The sequence below is a fragment of the Physcomitrium patens genome, chromosome 8 (assembly GCF_059467195.1).
Source record: "Physcomitrium patens ecotype Gransden chromosome 8, ASM5946719v1, whole genome shotgun sequence".
Classification (NCBI taxonomy): domain Eukaryota; kingdom Viridiplantae; phylum Streptophyta; class Bryopsida; order Funariales; family Funariaceae; genus Physcomitrium; species Physcomitrium patens.
The window spans coordinates 9638252-9660851 of record NC_143417.1 but is presented as its reverse complement, the minus strand read 5'-3'; the positions used below and the strand labels follow the sequence as shown (position 1 = coordinate 9660851).

The following is a 22600-nucleotide window of genomic DNA, read 5'->3' as shown; positions in this document are numbered from 1 at the left end:
GCTATTAGGTGAAAGAAGAAAGAAAATATTTTATTATAGAAGACCTTAATTAAAGAGATATAATATAAAAATATAAATAAAAGATATGCAAATAATAATATCTTATAGTATTAAAATTGTTTTTTATACAAATAGATTCTACTTACTTTGTATGGCCATAAATAAGGCAAAATAAAAAGATAAGATGAATAAAGCATATAAACATATGTAGGAGAGAATTAGAAGTTGATTTTAGCAAAAATTATCTCAAAAAAACAAGAATTGATTCCAAGAGGATCAATTACTAATCAACATCAAAATCAAATCACAAGGCACATAACCAAGTATCAATATTGCTTCAAAGATTTTTTTGCATAATAAAAAATAAATTTTGAGAATAGACTCTTAAAAAAAAAATTATTTAATTTCATATCATTTGGATTAATATTTAGGTTTTGAGAGATTTTAAAAATTAATGATGTAGTTGGTAGGATTAGATTTTAAAAAATAAAAACAAGTTTATAAATCTAAAGATTTTATGAGTTTCTTTACATATCTATGGATGAAAATTTGAAAGTTTTTTGTTGTGCTTATTAGAAATGTGTATGAGAAATTTGAGATCAATTAAGTTATAAGATTAAAGAATACAAGAGTTTTTGTGGATTATGGTCTTAGATAATTGAGATTTACGGTCAATAAAAGATTTCAAAATCTAGCAATATGTGCTAATTTTCTTTAAAAAAAGTTTAATAAGAGAAATTAAGACTTAAATATCTATATAAAATAAAAAAATTTGGAGACATTGAATGATTTAGTAAGGAGCAATCTTTGTTGAAAGATCAACATTCAAGTTGGAAAAGGAAGGCAACCAACAACTAAGATATTTTAAAAGTTTTTTTTGCAATTGATAAGTTCGATTCTTTTTAAATTTTTTGTGCTTATTAATTTCTTATTAATTGAATTATTTAATAAAATTTTAGTCAAGTTCTATGATTCAATTAATATTTATTGAGGTTTCAAATAGCTATAGTAATTAATTAAGATTTATTTGGAATTTTTATTAGAATTTGGTTAGAATTTCGGATTTAATTAGGATTTACTTGAGATTTAGGATTTTATTAGAATTTCATTAGGATCTAACTTAGAATTTGATTAAGATTCATTAGAATTTTAATTATAGTTTTAATTAGGATATAATTAGAATTTCACCTAAAATTGGTTAAGATTTGTTAGGATTTTGATTGAAATTTAAATAAAATTTTATCTAGGATTTAATCTAGGATTTAATAAAAATTAATTAAAAATTTAATTAAAAATAATAATAAAATTATTAGGATTTATTTAATATTTTTTAAAAATTATTCTTATTATTTATTTAGGCTTCTTTATTATTTCTTTAAAGTTTTATTTCTATATTTCTTTAAGATTTCTTTATTATATTTTTTTGAGATTAATTTATGAATTTTTGTATTTTTTTTATAATATTTTTTTAGATTTATTTGAATTAATTAAAGTTTAATTAAAATTATTAAATATTACTTAAATAATTATTTAAGAGTCTATTAAACTTAATAGGATTATTTTTGTCTTTCTACTTATCTTCCATAGTTAGGTGCCTAATGCATTTTAAAGAAAGAATACATATATTACAACATTACTTTCTTAAATGTAGAAGCTTAAGAAAGTAATTGAATCACAAGCTCAATTATTTCATGTCTTACATCACCATGAAATCTTACAAAAAATCTATGAATTTCAAAAATTCCAATAAATAAAGTATTCAATGTCTTCATAATAACATTTAACTTGAACTTAACAGATTGTCACGGACACAGAAATACAGACTCGAGATCTAACAAGAAGTTCAAGAAGAACTGGCAAGAACTAGATTAATCAGATGAGAACAACACCAGAGAGGTGAGCTAGAGCTCCAAGAGATGTGTTGTCGAAACTCAAGAACTCTTCAGCCTCGATTTCAATATATACTTCTATTTAGGAAGCTTTTCAAGCAACTTCTACCAACTAGGAAGCTTCTAGAAGGTTCCAGAGACTTGCTTCTAGAAGGTTCTAGAAACTTGTCTCTAGAAGGTTCTAAAGATTATGTCCCTAACATCACCCCCTCCTTTAGCTTTGAGGTCTCTGAGAAGCAATGTTGTTGATCAGTACCAACGCAAAAAAATGAAGATCTGTCGCATAACATCTGCTATGAACTCCAACTGTTGTTCACGAGGCAAGTGGTTCATCGGCCCTTGAAGCCAACGGTAGTGGCCCACTCCTTCAACTTCTGACCAAGCATGAACTTCCATGTCCTCATTATGAAATTTTCCTGCAAACACGCCTTTTGGCTGACCATCGTATGCAGGCTCGGATTCAAATACAATCACCAGTGATCGATTACTCGGTATCCTCTGTCGTCGCTATGGTGTAGGCAGTTCTTCATCTCGGGGACGCCTTCGTGAGCTAGTCGGATGAGATAATCTGATTGGCATAGTATCTATCTCTTGGCTATTCATATCAGAAGACCAAACTATGGCTACTGAAAAAATTCTATTTTAACTTGGAGAAAATAACTACATCAACTACAAATTTTGGTGGTGCTCTCCCCCTTTCTTATATTCTTGGGTGAGCAAGCTTCAGAAAGAAGCTATTGTCAAACCGGCTTAAGTTTATGAGCATGTTGTTGATGAAACTCTTGTACTTTTTGTGGCGCATTGGCGAGATTTTCAGCTCGCTCCCACGTTTGCTCATTAATGTCGTAGCCACACCAATGAACAAGATACTCCAACTTGTCCCACTTTCGCCATGAATCCAACACCTTTTCAACCTCGTATTCTTCGTGGTTCTCGATCTCAATACTAGGTGGCGGACATTGTACTCTTCCAAGAAAAGATGACTCTCGATAAGGCTCTAACAGAGAAACATGAAAGACTGAATGTACCTTTATAGAAGCCGATAATTCCAAACGGTACGCCATTGGATTGATTTGGTTCTAGATGATAAATGGTCCCAATCTTCGATAGTCCAACTTATCATATAGTGGCTTGGTCTTGATATTCCATCAAAGAAGCCATGCTTTATCACCAATTTTGAAAGTAGGTGCTTGATTCTGAAATCTATCTGCAGATGCCTTGTAGGATTCTTCAACGAATTGTAATTGAAGCTTCAATATATTTTGAAGCTCTGATTGTTGTTTCGCAAATCCTTTAGCTCTTGGATTGTTATTTATTGACGGACTCAATAAATCAAGCTTCGGATGATACCCATAGTTGAAAAAGAATGGTGTGTATTGAGTCGACACATGGAGGGTGTTGTTATATGCAAACTCGGCTAGCGCTAGATATGTGGTCCAATCGTCTTGCTAATAGTTGATGCTATATCGTAAGTATTGTTCTAAGACTTGATTCACCCGTTCCATTTGGCTGTCAGTTTGAGGATGAAAAGCCGAAGAAAGCTTGATATCCACCTTCAGTATCTCAAAGAGAGATCTCCAAAACTTTGATACGAACTGGGTTCCTCGATCTAATACTATATCATCTGGTAGTCCATGATATCGATACACATTATCGAGAAAGAGTCTTGCTGAGACTTCACTGGATGATGTCTTCTTGCAAGGGACAAAGTGCGCCATCTTTGTAAGCCGATCTAAAACGACAAAGATGCTGTCAAATGAGTTCGATGATGGCAGGTCTTTAATGAAGTCCACGGAAACTGAAGAGCATGGTCGATGTGGAATCGACAATAGCTATAAGAGTCCATAAGGGCGATGCCGAGGATTCTTGGATCTTGAACAAATATCGCAGGAGAGGACAAAATCTTTCACATCCTTCCACATTTGGAGCCACCAAAAATCTCGAGAAATAAGCTCCAAGGTCTTGTTGAATCCAAAATGTCCCGCAGCTGGAAAATCGTGGCGAGATTGAAGAACTCGAAGTCGTGCTAGTCTTTTTGGGATATACAACCGCTCCTCAAAGTATAAAAGATCTCCCTCTACCTTGAATTTGTCGTCATTGGCACGCTGCTTGATATCAATGGCTACTGAATCTTTAATAGTCGCGGCACGTACCTAATTCAAGAAGTCAGTATCAATTGGTACAATAGTAGCGCAAAGCCAAAATTGCTCTGGCTTCAACAACGTCATACATCGTTGATCAAACGCTGCTTCTCCAGCCTTTGATACAAGATACGATCTCCTCGATAAGGCATCAGATAGTCCTTGCTGCTTTCTAGGTTGATAAGTGATAATAAAATCGAACCTAGATAGCAACATATGCCATCGAGCTTGACGTCGATTTAGAACTCGAGCCGACATGAAATATTCCAAATTCTTGTGATCTGTGTATACGGTCACTGGGTGTGCAGCTCCTTCAAGAAAATGACGCCATTCTTGGAAAGAATCCACTATAACAAGAAGTTCCTTATCGTGGATCTCATAATTGATTTCAGCAATAGAGAACTTTCGAGAATAGAATGCAAACAGATGCAGCTTCTTGTCTTCTCCCATTTGTGAAAGTACAGCTCCCAAAGGAAAATCCGAAGCATCAATTTTCAAATAAAAGGCCTTTGTAAAGTCTGGATGTACCAAGATTGGAGCCGTAGTAAATGTGGTCTTCAAGTCTTGAAATGCCTTCTCCGCTAAAGGTCCCCATTCCAGCTTCTCCTTGCATGCCAACCGAGTGAGAGGAGCAGCAACTTGAGAGTAATTATTGATGAAGATCCGATAGAAGTTGGCAAAGCCAAGAAAGCATTGTATGTCTCTCACCGTCTTCGGAACCTCCCAAGACACAATTGCTTCCACCTTCTTGGGATCCATCTTCAAGCCTTTTGTAGTCGCAACGAACCTCAAAAACTCCATCTTTATTTGGTGAAATAAACACTTCTCCAACTTGGCATATAGTCCTCGCTCTCATAGTTTCTCCAAGACCAAACGAACGTGCTTTTCATGCTCTTCCTCATTTTTGGAGAATATCAAAATATCATCCAAATAGATGAAAACAAAATCAATAAGGTACTCTCGAAAAATGTCATTCATCAAATGTTGAAAGACCGCTGGAGCATTGATAAGACCAAAGGACATGACATTATACTCAAAATGGCCATACCTTGTACGGAACGCTGTCTTCCACTCATCTCCTTCTTTGATTCGTACGAGGTTGTAAGCTCCCCTTAGATCAATTTTTGTAAAAACCCTTGCACATCCAAGTTGTTTTAAGAGACCAGAAATCAAGGATAACGGGTAACAATTCTTCTTTGTTACCTTGTTGAGGCCTCGATAATCCATGCACATCCGCAATGAGCCATCTTTCTTCTTCACAAATAAGATGGGTGCTCAAGCTGACGATTTTGAATGATGGATAAAGTTCTTGGCTAGATTCTTGTCGATGTACTTCAGCAACTCCGTCAACTCCGTCTGCGATAGATTGTAGATTGGACCAAAAGGCGGTTGTGCTCCTTCCTGCAAGTCTATGGCGCAATCATATGGTCTGTGTTCCGGTAGCATGTCGGTATTTTTCTTTTCAAACACGTCTTTAAAATCCTTATATTACTTTGGTATACTTGTTGTCGAGATCTTCTCCCCGTAGTTGGAGCCACATAAATGACAAACGGTGTGCCTTCCTTAGACGATCTTATAAACGCTCTTGCTCCAATAAATAAGGATTTCTCTATTCGGGATTTTCTACTAGGCTTGCTCTTGGGTAGTTTTGTGGGAAAGGTCATCTTCCGCAACCTCCAATCTATGGATGGGTTATGCTTTTCCAACCAAGAAAGACCAAGAATAACAAGATTTGATGGAATTCTAATAATATTGAAAATAATATGACTATTATGGCCCTTAAACGTCACTTCTATAGGTTCTGATTCATGGGTGACACTACCAGACAATAAAGGTCGCCCATCTATGACCTCAACGTGAACAGGTTTGGATTTTTGTACTAAAGGGATCTTATGATGCTTCACAAATTCTTCGTCTAAGAAACAAGCAGATGCTCTTGAATCTAATAATGCTAAGGTTGTCAATTTTTGAGGGCTAATAAGCAAAAGGATTGTAAAGCAAAGGGCACGTTGAGCAGAAAGAAAGGAACTTGGTTGTTGTTGTGATATTTCACTGTCCAGTCGTACGGTTCCTATTGTGGCTGGGCATCCTCGTTTTCTTGAATAAACACACCCCTAGTCTTGACAATACGTTGATTTTACTTCTTCGGGTAGTTTCCAACTTTGAGGCCTTCTTCACCGCAATACAAGCATAGACCTTCCTCCATACGCCGCTTTTTTTGTTCTAGAGTAAGGGATTTGATACGTATCGCATCAATTTACATGTCTCCTATCTGTAAATATGAATTCATGCTGCTTGCCGACATAGTTGGGATGTGGAAAACCGTATGTTGTCTTGAACGTTGGTCTTGGCGGCATTGGAATAGGCGGTTATCGCACTTCACAGCTTGGCTAATAGCTTCGTTGAGCATTTGTGGATCAGGAAGAGTTAACGGCAAATCCTTCACATCGTCCCTTAAACCCCAATAGAATTGACTCATCAATGCTTCTTTGTCCCAATTGATGTCGCATGCTAATTGCCTGAAGTCCGATGCATAGACTGATATAGAGTGCATCCTTTGTCATAGTGACCGGATCTTTGTTGTAGCCCATCGAACCTTGTCGTGTTCATCAAATGCTTCCGCAAATGCCTCCAAAAAGGTTTCAAAGTTGTTTAGTAATGACAATCGTTTCTCAAATAAAAGAGGAAACTATGATAGAGCTTGTCTTGTAAGTAAGGTTTCAACAAGTTCAACACGTGTCTCCTCCGTTGGATAGCATTCGGGCTGTAAAATTGTTATCAACATGATTTGGTTGACGAATCCTCGAAACTTGGAACACGTACCATCGAACTTATCCAGAAGGCTAACTCGGGGCTCTTTATGTTGTAGAACCAGTGGTGCTTATCGAACCTGAGGTAAAGTTGCTTCTCCAAGTGCAAAAGTTTGAGGCTAGTGCAACCTAGATTGTGCCATCCCAGATGCTCCATCATTGTGAAGCCTTGCCACGATTCCTTCAATCTCTACAGTTCTTTGCGATAACATAGCAAGGGCATTCATGATAGCATCCAACTTGGACTGTGAACTTTCCGTCATACTAATGTCTTGGCCCCCGGCCATTCTAAGAGAAGGACAGAAATGACTCTACAAGAAGACAATATTGGTTTAGAGGAGGGTACTCCGCAACCTCTAAAATGCCTTAAGAGCTTCAAGAAAAGGGATAATCTACTCTCTCCAAGAAGAATAAGACTCCAATATTGTAACAAAAGAAGTATCAGTTTAGAGGAGGGTAATCCACAACCTCTAAAATGCTAGTACACTTCCAAGTAGAGGGGTAATCCACACTCTAACAAAGAAGAAACTAGCTCTGATATCTGAGGTGAGTGCAGTCTCGACAAACTATCATGGACACAGAAATACAGACTCGAGATCTAAGAAGAAGTTCGAGAAGAACTGGCAAGAGCTAGATTAATCAGATGAGAACAACACCAGAGAGGTGAGCTAGAGCTCCAAGAGATGTGTTGTCGAAACTCAAGAACTCTTCAGCCTCGATTCTAATATATACTTCTATTTAGGAAGCTTCTCAAGCAACTTCTACCAACTAGGAAGCTTCTAGAAGGTTCCAGAGACTTGCTTCTAGAAGGTTCTAGAAACTTATCTCTAGAAGGTTCTAAAGACTATGTCCCTAATATCTTCTACCAACTAAGAAGCTTCTAGAAGGTTCCAGAGACTTGCTTCTAGAAGGTTCTAGAAACTTGTCTCTAGAAGGTTCTAAGGATTATGTCCCTAACAGAGATTCAACCATATTAACATCTTTACCTCTAGCTATCTTGAAAGAAAAAAAGAGAATTTCTAAACAATATCAATTTAAAAGAGGATAATCTACAACTTCTAAAGTACTCAAATGCCTTTAAAAAGAAGAGTAATCTATTCTTTATTAAGAATGATCATGCTTCAATATTGATAAGAGAGTAGCCTTGAGAAACTGCCATGGATACATTATATAAAGACTTAATAAGAAGTTGAATAGAAGAATTTCAATCAAAAAGCTTGCAAGAATTTGATTAAACCAAATAAGTACAAGATCAACAAAAAAGAGATGAATTAGAGCTCTAAGAAATGTGTTATCATGACTAAAGATCCTTCTAGCCTCAATTCTAATATATATTAGATATTAGGAAGCTTTTTGAGAAGTTTCCATATTGCTTGACGACAAAGCAACCCTATGAAGCTTTTTAGATAAATTTCTTAAATTTCTTAGAACTTTCTAGAATTTTACAAAATATTTTAAGAATCTTCTAAAATCTTCTAAAATATTTTTAAATTCTTTCTACAATCTTCTATTAGAATATTTTAAAAATCTTCTATAACCTCTTACTAATCAATTTTGATATGATAAAAAACTATTATCAAAGACTTATCATTGAGAATGCCAAAAAATAATTTAATAGAATAATTTAATGCTGAAGCCATTGCATGACAATTAATTCATTTCTTTTTTTGATGCATATCAAATTATAAACTCTTTATAGATCTATTTTTGTAAAGATATTGGCTTGATTGAATTTATCAAGAAGTTTTGAAATCAAAGCTAAAAGATACCTATTTTTATGGTAATATTATTAAGTCATTAATAGTTTGCACACATTATGAATTAAAATAAACTTCCATTAATTGGAAGTCTATTTCAATCCATAATAATTCTTATATTATAATTTAATTATATAAAAATAATATTTTAATTTTTTATTAAGAAACTCTTTTTAAGTTCTTTAAACCATTTTTAAGGTTACTAAAACAACTCACAATCAATCATGCATAAAATATAAATAAATCTTAAGTTCTCAAATTTTTAACAATTTTTTGATATTTTTTATTTAATTTTTATCTAAAATTTTTTATCTATTAATTAATATTCATTCAAGTATAATATATCATCTAAAAATAAATTTTCATCTACAAATGAATTTTTATCTATAAAGTTAAAATTTTAGTTTTCAATGTATCTTTTGAGTACAACTAATTTATTTTATAATTAGCTCTAGATTGATCTGAATGGTAGTTGAATTCTTTCTAGAAGATCAATTCAATAATTATATTGATGATTTTTTGAAAGGATATTTAAATTCTTTTTTAAAAAAATATCTTAATAATCTTGGTACTAGCTTGGAATGGCACTTAAAGTCTTTCTACCATTGAAAATGGATGTGGTGTATATATCAAAAGGCGATCAAATCAATAAAGAAGTCTTCAAGAAATTATACTTTTTTTTAAAAGTATGGATTTATTTTTCTTAACTAAGAATATTTCTTATTTTTTAACAAAGGCTTTGTTTTTAAAATAATTTGAAGCTTCTAAATCTAATAAGTTAAAAACTTTGTGATTTTTTGATCCTACACAAATTTCTATTGTAAAACAAAGTGAGGGATTTAAGGAGAAAATATGATCTTTATTAGATGTTGTACAAGATTTCAATCGCTTGGTTTCTATTATAGCAAATAAAAAATTCTTTTCTAACACAACATTTTCTTTGGCAAACATGCTCCTTATTTTATGGTTGTATTGCTTCTTTGGACAATGTTGAGAAATATGCTTAGGTTTTTCATAATATAAGCACAAATCTTCTTAATAATGTTATCTTTTCTTCATTACTAAGAGGTTCAAAACATATTGTGTCAATTTATATAGGTTCCAACTTTGATGAATAAGCTTCTTAAAACTTAGAAGTTACCGCTATGACTTGACTTGTACCTCTCCAATCAAAACTTTATACTTGATGTCTTTGTAAGAGTGGATTCTTGCATGCAATGGCTTAAATAATAAATTATATAAATAAGTTTGTTCTTTGTATTGTTAATAATATATCTTTGATATTATCTTTCAATCTATATCAAAATTGATTAACAAGAGCTTTGTCATTTTAGTCCATGTTGTAAGCAAGGTTTTGAAATTCTACAGCATATATGGTGGCCAAATATGATCTTTGTTGTAACTTACAAGACACATGTCTGATATATAAAATATGTATCTAACTTATAAGACAAGTTTTTTATATGCATATTATTGTATTACATATCTTCTTATTTGGAAATGTACTAGGCACTTGATTGTAGAAGGTAAAGTCATATGTTGCAATTACCTAAGAAATCATAATAGGTTTCAACTATTAAGAACAAAGAAATTTGAATTCAAAAGGATTTAAAGCCAAAAGTACTCAAAACCACTCTTCTTAATTACCTCAAGCAAATACAAATCCTAATTGTCTTATTATTTGTCTTTTTTTTTGTAACTTCTCATTTTTTCTCCAAATCCTAATCTTAAGCAGTGAACTTCAATTAGTCGTAATTCTTCATTTAATCATCCAATTGGTACAAAATTTTGCACACTAGTGAAAAATACATCTTCTGTATCCTCAAAAAAATTCAATCCAATTCAACTTATAAATTATGAGAAAAATGCAAAAGAACCACTCTAGTATCCTTCAATTGCCTATTTGAAGATTGATGATGAAATTTGAGCAATAATTTCTCTGTCTCCAACAATTAACTTCAGCTCCAAATTGGTGTGCAGCTTAATATGTTAGTTAACTAAAACCATGCCAAATTTCTCCTTATTCCAATAAGAAGATCTTTAGATATTGCAAAAATCCTACACAATTCTAAATTGCCAACTTTTGATACCTCCTTTCATTAATAAATAAATATCTTTCAATTGCATCATTAGAATAATACAAATTTTTACACATAATTAGCACATCCATTCAACTATCCAATAACAAAATTTGAACTACATATGTCATATGCATCTCACAAACCAACTGATAGTATTAACCCTAATTTTATTGCATAAATTCAAAATCACCAATACAAACCTTAACTTTACACAACAATTGTGAAGCCACCTCAAAACCTATAAAAACAAGCTTTATAATTCTAAAATGAGTCTAAAGTCAATTCTTTGATTTAACTCTTAATCTCCAAAATCTCTCCTAATTTGTCCTAAGCAATTGTTTTAGTAACTAGAGGTTTGATTTTGACCCTGATCCACAAATGGTCATCTCCAAGATATCAATTTAACCTTTTTTAGGAATTTTTTAGCATGATCCTATTCTTAACTTCATTTTAGAGTTGATTATATAAAATATTTATCTAATCTACTTTATTTTTACTAATTTATTACCTTTCTAAGGCACTAGAAGAATTTTTTACAACCTAAATGGTAAATTTATTAACCAACTTTAAACTACTAGCAATTAAAACCAAAAAATAAACTAAAAGGCTTTCATAAAAGTCTTATTTAAATGTCTAGAATTATTATTGAACCAAGATGATAGAGTATAAATCATAATATCATTTTTGTTCATATTTTCACCATATAGTCATGTTACAATACGATAATGTTACATTCTAAGCCTGTACTACAAGCTACCAATATGTGCAATATATGGCTAATTTGTTGGCTAAGTTTCTAAGCTACCAATCAACTACAATCACATATGAAGTTAAAGCTGTAGTTATGAAGTTTTTAAGAAACTTTGCCAAAAGATATTATTAAATCTATCTACATTTATCTTCTACCTATCACTTCTTATTCAGATAAATATATATGTTCATGATACTAGATAATGGTGCTATTCTTGAAAAGAGTTCAGAATTGCAAGAAGTATTTTGTTGTGGATCTTGTAATTAATCTTGATTGATAAAATTATTTTTAAACAAAAAACTATTAAATGAAGTTTGTTATCTACTTCCAACTATGTTTTATACTACATCTATAGCAAAGTCTAATGCATTTGTTTCTATAAAAAATCAACTTTATTTCATAAAAAATAAATGTGGTATAAATAACAAATCTTAAGAGAATTGAATGGTGTCACTTGGGCACAACCATGAATCTTAGGCCTTGAAAATTGGCACCTAGATTATGTGCTTGTAATCAGTACAAGAAAAACTATTATCAATGCATTGACAAAATCTCAAAGTAGCAATGTAGAAGAACTCATGAATCCATGCATGCATCAATGTCTGCTTTGCAACAATGTTTTGAGATTGCTAAAATAAGAAGAAAATTATATGTGATTTGTTGATTATTTCTTAGATATTTTTGTTGATTAGTTTTTAATTTCTTTTGTCTTTTTCTCACTAATTCAATATCTAGTTGTTTCTCATCTTATAAGAGTTGCAATTGAGGATGCTTTTGAACTATTTTTTTTTTAATACTTCATGGTTTGATTCTCAGATTTGCTTTAGATTTCACAAGAAGTAAATGTTTTTTACACCTGTTTCCAAGTTGTGAAGGATTGTTTTGATTTTTGGAAAAAAATTATGCATTCAAATATCTATTTTTTTAAAAAATAATATTTTGAGCTTTGTTTGTTCTATCTTGAGTTAGAAAATAGTTTCTAAGGAGTATGGTCAGCCAATGATATTGTTTTGATTACTGTGTCATAGTTTGCATAACACATTTTAATTATGTGGATAGTAGATGAAATTTTTGTGGCTATTGGATTGTATATACTTGGATGTATGAAACAATAGATTTTCTTTCCTCTAGTTTTTATGAAGTCATAATGAGAACCGGAGTTAAACTATTTTTTATTACACTTTCGTAACACCAACAAACATGTGATTAAGTTCTTTGTATGATAAATTACAAGCAACATATGAATAGCTCTTTGAGTTACCATTACAATTAACTACTTCATCATTCAATTTTTTTGTTAAATCTCAATACTTTTTCAAATAGTTTTTATTTTAAATTAAACAGGAGACTTTGTTTTTGTCTTCGAACAAACGAACACACACACACACACAGCCAAGTTCCTGCATCAACACACACTTGCTTAATACACAACAACGGAAACAGAATCGATACCACATAGAGACCTACACTGCACCACACATTTCACCCACATTCCTGAAACATTCTGCCAGGTAAACAAACAAGAACAAACAAACAACACATTACAACAGATAGCAAAGGAATTCTTCAGAAGCGCAACGTATATACCTAATCACTCAATAAAGATACGATTAAAAGTAAAAATCGTGGTAGTAATGATAATAATCATGTAGCTCCGCTTCTCAAATACTTCTCAATGCTGTGCTAGCTAGTTTCCGAAGTACAAAAAAATGGGTAGAAGCGGAACACACAAGATGACAATGAAGCAGAGGAAACAGTTTCCTTGTCTAGACAGAAAAGGATTCAATCACATTCTTCCGGAGCAGTGCCTAACTGTGCCAGACATTCATTGTCAAGGCGAACTCGGCTTCGGCGTCTAGGCAGTGGATCCAGAATCACAAAGAATTTTCCTACAAGAGATGAGAATGATCGCCGAGAATCCCAGCATGGACACCACCACCAAGAGTGCGATGTAGTAGTAGTAGGAATTGACTGCACACAGCCAGTTCGAACAGGTCTTTTCCTCGTCCTGCTTGGGCTCCACGTCCGGTGCGTGCTTCGCGAACGTGAATCGCTTGCCAAGTAGCTTCAGGTTATCTATCTGCGACTTCAACACCTGAATTTGCCACACCATTATCAGCATCTTTATTTTACAAACTCAGCTTTTTCGTTGCTTTCAATGAGCTGTTGACATGGAGGTTTCTAGTGACGCACAGAGCGCGTCTTGAGCTGCCAGGAGCTCTGACCGCAAGAGCGGTTCCGTTACTGTAAGAATCGCAACAGAAGCTCGAAAAGCAGCATTACCGTGGCACGAAATGTACTGTCAATGGGTTTGATGAGGCGTTCATGTGTAGAACAAGGAAGAAACTGGTCGGAAGAATGAGGGAAGCTAGCATGTGTCGTTAGATTACCTTAGCGTTTGCGATTTCCTCCTCGGCCGCACGTTTCCACGAGATGAAGTTCCAGAACTTGTGGCAGACTCCGACTAGGGTTGTGAGCGATGCCAACAGTGACAAAGCGAACGGCCCCCACCAGTTGTGACAAGATAGCAAGCTAGCCTGCGAGACAGTCGTGAGCACCACACCTTGGAACACACTGAAGAATCCGATAAGGTGATAGATTTCGTTCTTCACGTTCAGACTGAGAGTCTGCTTCCGCAGAATTATATCTTGCGAATCCCTTAACTTGCTCTCCCATTCTTGCAAAATTAGTCTCAGTCGGGTGTTACCATGAATGTACTGCAGATTAATTGCTTCGGTTTCATTCGAACCCGAAGGGAGAGGATCCGGGCCCGGATCTGAAATATCAATGCTCACTTCGGTCATACTTAACGACCCACTAGGTGAAGATGAACTAGTTCCTGCCGAAGTACTGACCCGTGCGCTGCGTGAACCGTGCTCACTCAAACCTGATGGAGGACGACCTAACGGTATCACGTTATTCATCTTTCTTAGAGACAATTCCAGCCAGGAATCTAGACAACCCCTCCTGCCCAAACTAGTCTTTCAAGCTCGCTCCAACACGCTTTCTCGGCCTGTGCAGACACATACCGGAGGCGGTTTTCTACCTTACAACAGCATCTTCACGACTAGGCCTAAGAGGAGCATAAAATAGCGAGCATGTGCAAGAAAGACTGGAATCTTGCCTGTGTTTTCTTACCGACGATACCATGGTGGAGGACCGACGTGGTAGTCCATCTAGGGATACTATTATATTTGTCACGCTGCACTTCGACAACTCCGAGTACTGACTGGTTCCACGGTTAGATTCACTGATGATTAATTGACCTTGTGCCGGTGTGCAGACAATATCTGTCCTATCAAAAACTGTGGGGTCCTCCTTCTGCTGCTGCTGCTGCTTTCATCGATCGTTCTGCCATTGACCACGATTATCCCGAGGCATCACTTACTTAAATTCAAGGTATGTCGAAAAATAAGAAGAGAATAAACTAGAAAAGAAATAATAATAATGATCCTATGCTAATAAACCAAATTGTTATGCGGAAAAAAGCCCAAGAGATTGAAAAAAAATCTCCATATATTCTTTTATTTCATTGTAGTGGCTTGACAAGTCGACATCTATCCGTCCCCATTTGGACTCCTCCAGAACCACAACATCGCATTGCAGGGTTTGGCCCTATTGTTGGATGAAACCACGATTCGAGAATTTCCATAGCATCCGACTCATCCGATCCATTCCACGGAATTGGATAAAAGGTAGTACAGATGGAAGTACTCGATCATGAGGTTTTCGAAGTAGGAACTGAATCTCGCACGATTAACTTCGGCAGTTCAATCATGCCAGAAAAGACATGATGGATTAGTAGATGTTTTACAATAAACGGATTACAGCGTGATAATCATAATTCTTAGTCATCTTAGGTGTGTTTGTTGTCGTCTAGGATGGGCGCTCGATTTCACGATTATCCGCTTTACCTAACACGACTTTTTCTAGCTCAAAGGCGTTTAAGTATTCCAGTATATTCTCAATGATTTTTAAAGCCACAAAGACTACTTCTGACATCGTTCCAAGCCATCGAGATTTCGTCATCAATTCTCCTTGGGTATGTGTAAATGGTGAATCATCTTAGTCTGAGAAATACGAAGGGTTCACTGTTCTTAACTTCAAGTTTGCTCAACCTCAACGCTTGAGAATGTGAAATGGTCCTTCCTACCACACAGCTCTTCTCATAGAACTGCACATGTGCTGGCACTGCATTTAGAACATTGATTTGAACTGAAAAAGAGCCGTACTAAATAGACAAGTTGTTTTCCCACTTTGGAAAAAGCGGCTGAAAACTATTGAAGAAAAGAAGTCTAAAAGCTACGAACATTTAGCATCAGCAAGGATTATAGTCTAAGAGAAGTGTGGAGAAAGATAATTCTTACTTCCAACACTCTTTACTTATAGATGGTGGTTTACTTACCAACTAGGCAACTTCCATCTTTTTGAAATCACATACATTTCTATTTCATCTATCTAAATCCTAGGTTCTTTCTTAACCTAGCCACCACCTACAAACCCTTGGTGCCACCACAATAACTTGCTTTAACTCTTTGCTGTCTTTTGACTATTAGCAACATACTATGCTTAATCTCTATGTGGTTGTAACTAAGCAAGTACTTGCTGACCTTCAACACAAACAATGAGTACCTAGTTCTCAGTAATGTCTAGTGCAACAGATGCTATGATTTCATTTTGGAAGAAGAGTGAGTCATGTAGAATTTGATGTACTCCAAACTTATGCTTATGATGGTATGTCTTTGTCTGTTGTGCTTTTTCCTTTCTCTTTCATCTTTGTTCGTATTCAACTTGGCTTGTGATCGATAAATAGAGAATTTCGGGGAAATAATCAACGTGAAGAATGACGACCGGTATTCCTATCCAACGAACGATGTATAAGCCAGGCACATTTCATCTCCAAAGAATTCAGCTCCTCCAACCTTGCTCTATTCACAACTACATTTTCGTATTATATACATCGAACTCAATTAGAACTAGCATCAGATTATCTTAGAACAAATCACGGATTTCCCAGCAAAATGATTAAGTAGACTCCTGAACCTTCTCGACAAAGTACATGTCTATACGGTAACTAGGCACTGCTTCATTCATTATTTCGTAGGCTGGTTGGCTTTCCTCACGGACAAGATGCATAGATATCCAGTCCGAAACTTTCACTTTGGAGATCGGTTCTGTCTCATTCAGCTTTGTTCCAAGCGAAATTGTCACAAATACCATCCTGATGCGTATTGCGGTTCTAATGTCAGTGAAATAGTGTCGTTAGAGCTCATCGTACACAGTAGCGTATTTAACACTGCCCATGATTTAAATGCCTTGGTCGTCATGGATGAACTGTGAGCGCAAATGCTGATATTGTTTCTACCTCAATCTAAGTAAGCCATTCACCAGTACCATTTCAAAGTAAACGCACCAGCATGATTTACCGAGAGCAATTTAATTTTTCTAGATCAATCACTTTCTCCAATCAGAAATGAAAGGCATTTCAGATGTTACTACAGAAATTGAATACTGGGGAATGATGAAGAGCACGCCACAGAAGTTTAGTCCACGGTGTATACGGCACTAGGTGGACACATCAAGACATAATATACAGCAAGTTAGCCAAGTAACCATAGTGCACACATACTCCACTGCTGTACGATGTAAAGAGCTTGTCAGACTCGGAACAAAATTACCAATACAATGACCTTCAACTTGACCTAATTAGTAACTAATGAAGGTAAAACTGATAACACCGGATATTGTAGTTATTTCGTACCAAGCTGAGTACAGAAATATTGTGGTGGGTCAAGGCTCTAAATATGACTATGTTGAAATTGTTTTCCGTCCGGGAACGATGTAAAACAATTGTGCGGGTGAGGAACGAGAGAACAAAGCAGGCCAAATCCTCGGTAATGCGAAGCATGATGGCAATGAACAACTATATGACAGGGTCTTGAAACGCCACTCACACAATAATCATTCATTGTTCGAAATGATAGATGATCACGCTGCCTGAAACGTTAAAATTCGATTGAAATAAACTGCCTCGAATGACACCAGCACATGCGAGCTCAAACCTACGGACAACCAGCCTGATACATATAGTAAAGAGCTCTACTCTGCACCAGCCTTCTGGTAAACATAAGTCAGACCACACTTGCCGCAATAGTGACGGTCGAAGTGATTGGCCATGAAGGTTCCGGCTCCGCATTCCGGGTTGGGGCACTCCTTGCGGAGGCGCTGCACCTTCCCAGAGTCGTCCACCTTGTAGAACTGCAGCACCGCGAGCTTGACTTTCTTCTTCTTATGTTTCAGCTTCTTGGGCTTGGTGTAGGTTTTTTTCTTCCTCTTCTTGGCACCACCGCGCAGGCGGAGCACCAGATGAAGAGTAGACTCCTTCTGGATGTTATAGTCAGCAAGGGTGCGCCCATCCTCCAGCTGCTTGCCTGCAAAGATGAGCCGCTGCTGGTCGGGCGGGATTCCTTCCTTATCCTGAATTTTCGTCTTTACATTGTCGATGGTATCCGAAGACTCCACCTCAAGGGTAATAGTCTTCCCCGTTACTGCAAATCATCAACAGCAACAAACCCAACTCAGCGAAACGCAAAACAACTCCTCCCCCCAACGACTTAAAACACAATAGACACAGCCGATCTAGCCACAACCCTAGAGAGAAAAAAGAAAAAAGAAACGAGTAACCCAACACACTAACCCAAATTTTACGCCAAATCATTGTCAAACTGTACAGAAACAAAATACTTACAGGTCTTTACGAAGATCTGCATCTTGGAGGCTGCACTCGGGCTCAGCAAAACTTTGCGTCGTCACCGTGGTGCTAATTGAGAAGACTCTCTCGGAGGCGATCGCCGCCTTATAAGTCTCCGATCGGAGGCTCCTGAAGAATTAGGTCAAGTCTTCTTCATTCATTCGTTCAGTTTCTGGCTCGAATTGATGAAATGCAGTGTCTTTTATTCGTCTTCGGAACATCTTCATCTGTCGGTCTTAGTTTCCAATCGCAAACGTTGAGGTCTCCAGCTGGATCATGGGCACCTACTAAATGCACTTGTTTAATCCAGAGATGAAAACCTCATTGATTGATCTGTAGAAAGGAATTATTGTGACATTTTGCGCAGTTGTGCACTAATGGTATGGAAAGAGGTTATTATAACACTATGAAAAGAACATGTACATGTAAATGATTTTTATAGATCGGATATATATGTATATATATATAACATTTTTGCTTGTGGAACATATTACCAAAATGAAATGGTCATGAATGTTAGGAAATCTTAGTGACAAATTGTTCTGCAAAAAATGACAACTTGTTATCATGTGATGATAGATAGATGACTTTAGGAGGAACCAACAACAAGAACAAGCATCAATCAAAGATGCAGATCGGTTGCAAAATAACTACCACTTCATTTAACAGTAATACGTATTAGTATGCAACTTCATTTAACAGTAATACGTATTAGTGTGCAACTTCATTTGGGAAAAGCTAAGAGAAAAATAGCAAACTTGATATACTACTTTGTTAAACACATAATAGCTGTAACATCAATAAATAAATAATTAAAAACTAGTTAAAAAGATCACATGGAAAAAAATTGTAAGAAAATTCAAATGCATTTTACAGCTTTGCACTACAAAAATGTTGAAGACTGTATTGGATATACAAACTGCTCATATTTAAAGAAATCGGTAAAATAAGAAGAAGGAGATTGATCATTTAAAGCTCCTGAGATGGTCAATCTGATTTTTAGTTGTTTTCCGGGCTTGAGTTCGGGGAGGATGAGCTGAGAGTGCAGTGTTGATTTCTTTCTCAATTAGTGGAATAACACTCGGTTTACAATCAGCTTGGAGGCTTTAATAAATGATAATTGAAGTCTTCCCGAGGAGTCTAGAAGGAGCCAAACACGTCACAGTCTTAGCTTTCTCTTCAAGTAGAATGAAGCGAGGGAGAATGAACTCATGTAATATCACAACACTATGGTGGATTAACCCAATTGAAAAATATAGTGAAAAAATCTCAAACCATTTCCGACATCCACTCCAATGAAGTGGATCAATCGGAGGATTGTCAGTTCGAGGTTTCTACGTTGAGGTTGTGGACATGTAAAAAAAAAAATTAATAGCTGGCGATTGTTGTAGAATATACCCTCATCAGCTCACTCTTTGTGATACTTCCAGTGGTGACAAATGCAAGTGAAGGTAAAACCAGAAACACACAATCCTCCACTTGCTGTGTGCCTTTGGTAAAGAGTTCATTCATTAGATTGTGCGGCCAACAAGCCTCAATCAGGTCCTGCCAGGTAAATTAAGAGTTACAAAATACAAGACTCCAACTAGGATCCACAAGTTTTTACACAAGTTTGTGCTGCTGCCAGGGTGCCAAAGTGTCATTTCCACACCACTGTTGGTGGAACTTTTGAGTGTGTTCTTCCACTTGTAAGGATGTATGTTGCATATTGTGTTGTGATTTGAGCCACACATTCCTACTGTAGTCCACAAGCTGTAGCCACATCTAGCAATATAATTTCTTTGACGAAGAATGTACACTTATAAATGTTGAGTCATTCGTCTCAATCTGCAAGGCCCAAGTAATGATATTATGAAGTAGTAACCAAATATGGCTTACTTTCTTGAACCTTTGGTGCCTATGATGTATAAATAAACATTATTTCTAAAACAAAGAAATACATATGGAATTAGTACAATTTTTAGACATATTCTTTAAAATCATCAGTAGCTTGGTTTGATCCTTAAGGCCTTGTACAAGAATGGTATTATTATGAACTACCTCTTTCTAACTTGCTACTTGATTGGGGCTTAAGTTAATGAGCATAAGGATTTGAATTTCCTAACTCCATTCTTTGATACTAGAAAAACATCTCCAAAATCTGCATAATATAGTAACACAAACATATTTATTTTAATAATTATTTAAGTAATATGAATAGGTAGAAATAAATAAAAATAGATTAATTTGATAATATCTTATAGAAAAGCTTCCTAGAAGCTTTATAGATGCAATTTCACCTTTATACATGTCTAAAGGTAATTGATAGGTTAGAAACTTAACCAAAAAGTTGGCCACATATCACACATATTGATAACTTGTGGTACAACCTAACAATGTGGTGCATATATAAGAAACTTATCTTAAAAATTAAGACATATGTCTTGTAAATTGGACACATGTTGGAGATCTTATTAAATATTGTGTCACGAATATATACATGTAAACCAATAATTACCTATATGATAAGATAAAATTAGTTGAAAGTAGATTAATTCCAAAATATCTTCTATAGAAGCTTTCTAGAAGCTTCATAGACATTGTTTTGACTTTATAAGTGTCAATAATTGATTTTTAAGGTTAGAAAAGTGGTCAATAAATTAGCCATGTGTCACATATGTTGGTAGTTTAAAGAATAAGCTAATTATGTAGCACACACATAAAAAACTTGCCTTGTAAACTAAAGCATGTGTCTTGCAAAGTCGACACATATTAGAAGTCATATAGAATATCACCATGTAGCTCCTAATTAGATAATATATATAGAGGCAAGAGTAAAGCTCTTTTCACTCTTGTCAACTCTTTTCTTGCTTCTAGTCTAGATTTAAGAATCTCTCGTTTTTTTTTTTTTTTTTTTTTTTTTTTTTTTTTTGTAATAGTCATTTCAGTTTCTTTTTAATATACATACTTCTTTATTTCTATTTTGTTATACTTGTTTATTTACTTTCATCAAGTTCTTGTTCTTGATACATTGTCATATAGCTCTTAAGTAGATAGTATATATAGAAGCAAAAGTAAAGCCTTCTTCACTTCTCCCAATTTTGTTTTGGCTTCTACTCTAAGTTTAAAGAGTCTCTAGATTTCTAATCTTTAGGAATAGTCATTCGAATTTCTTCTTATATATATATATATATATATATATATATATATGTTATTTTATTATTTTATTATAATACTTATCTCATTTATTTATGTATCATTTTTTGTATTCTTATTTTTGATAGATTGATAAAAGTGCCAATTAATTATTCAAGTCTAATTTTTAGAAGTGAGTGGACTATATTACTTATATTGTTATATTTTGAATGTTATAAACTATCTATCTTAAACTAATATTTATTTTTCTAACACTAATTTTTTCTTTCAAGATAGTAGATTATTCTTCTTTATAAAAAATTCCATTTGATATTAAAGATTACAGATTATCTTCCTCTAATTTGATATGTGGATTAACTAAATTATTTGAAATAGAAAGAAAAAATATAGATGCTATACTTGGTAGAAGTGAAATAGATTTGCAACTATTATAGATCTTTACTAGCTTGTTAACACTCTTAAAGTGAATATTTCACATATCACTAATAGCAACCATAGAAGGACTATTTCTAATCCTATAGAATATGTTTAGAATCTACACTAAGAAATTGTACAATTGAAGGAAGCAAATAGATCAACCTTATAATCACATGTAAATAGACTTATTTTTATAAGTATAAGAGAGCCAAAGATTAGTATGCTTAAGAAGTTTGATAGAAGAAGATCAAAATTTTGAGGATTTTTGTAACATGTTAAGTCTTATTTAAGATTATATCTTTTCTAATATCCTAATGGATTTATTCAAGTTAGATTTATAGGCACACTTCTATGTGGTAGTGCTTTCTTTTGGTTTGTACATTTGAAAGAAAAATATTCATGATTTGTTTATGATCTGAATTCATTCTTAGAAGTATTTATGGCCACATTTGAAAAAAGTGATGAAGAAAGAGTAGCAAAGATCAAACTCTTATCTTTACAATACAAGTCATGGCTAACTACTATATATACTACTAAATTCCAAAATCTTGCTTGTGACGTGGATTAGAATAACAAAGCCCTTATCAATCAATTTTGATATGGGTTGAAGAATAACATCAAAGATTTGTTGTTGACAATATTAAAAGAAGATTATTTTATTAATAATTTATTACTCAAGCCATTGGATGTGATAATTAATTATTTAAAAGGTATCAAGAACAAAGTTTTGATTGGAAATGAGTAAATCAAGTAATGACAGTAGCTTCTAAGTTTTAAAAAACTTATTCATCAAGATTGGAATTAATTCAAATTGATATGATATGTTTTAAACTTCTTATTAAAAAAAAAATTAATGTTAAGAAGATTT

The 22600-nt window shown here is 34.4% G+C and overlaps 2 protein-coding genes across 2 annotated transcripts; both read right to left on the bottom strand.

Annotated features, from left to right (window-relative positions):
* Window positions 1-13013: 13013 nt before the first annotated feature.
* LOC112285563 (uncharacterized) lies at window positions 13014-14375 on the bottom strand. Its single transcript, XM_024526488.3, has 2 exons — window positions 13820-14375; window positions 13014-13524 (listed from the first exon to the last, which is right to left on the bottom strand). Exons 1-2 carry the CDS (start codon window positions 14351-14353, stop codon window positions 13285-13287), a joined length of 774 nt encoding a protein of 257 aa, XP_024382256.1. The 5' UTR covers window positions 14354-14375; the 3' UTR covers window positions 13014-13284.
* A 3048-nt stretch (window positions 14376-17423) lies between these two features.
* Window positions 17424-18248, bottom strand: LOC112286084 (ubiquitin-ribosomal protein eS31 fusion protein). The gene is made up of 2 exons (XM_024527641.3): window positions 18178-18248; window positions 17424-17977 (listed from the first exon to the last, which is right to left on the bottom strand). Exons 1-2 carry the CDS (start codon window positions 18197-18199, stop codon window positions 17529-17531), a joined length of 471 nt encoding a protein of 156 aa, XP_024383409.1. The 5' UTR covers window positions 18200-18248; the 3' UTR covers window positions 17424-17528.
* Between the last annotated feature and the right edge of the window lie 4352 nt (window positions 18249-22600).

Bases quoted from the DNA above. Each gene is read 5' to 3' on its own strand.
- LOC112285563 (XM_024526488.3), bottom strand. From the start codon at position 14,353: ATGAATAACGTGATACCGTTAGGTCGTCCTCCATCAGGTTTGAGTGAG. The intron at 13,525-13,819 runs GTAATCTAACGA...TGGCAAATTCAG, and splicing joins AGGAAATCGCAAACGCTAAG to GTGTTGAAGTCGCAGATAGA.
- LOC112286084 (XM_024527641.3), bottom strand. From the start codon at position 18,199: ATGCAGATCTTCGTAAAGACCT. The intron at 17,978-18,177 runs GTAAGTATTTTG...GATGATTTGCAG, and splicing joins GCAGATCTTCGTAAAGACCT to TAACGGGGAAGACTATTACC.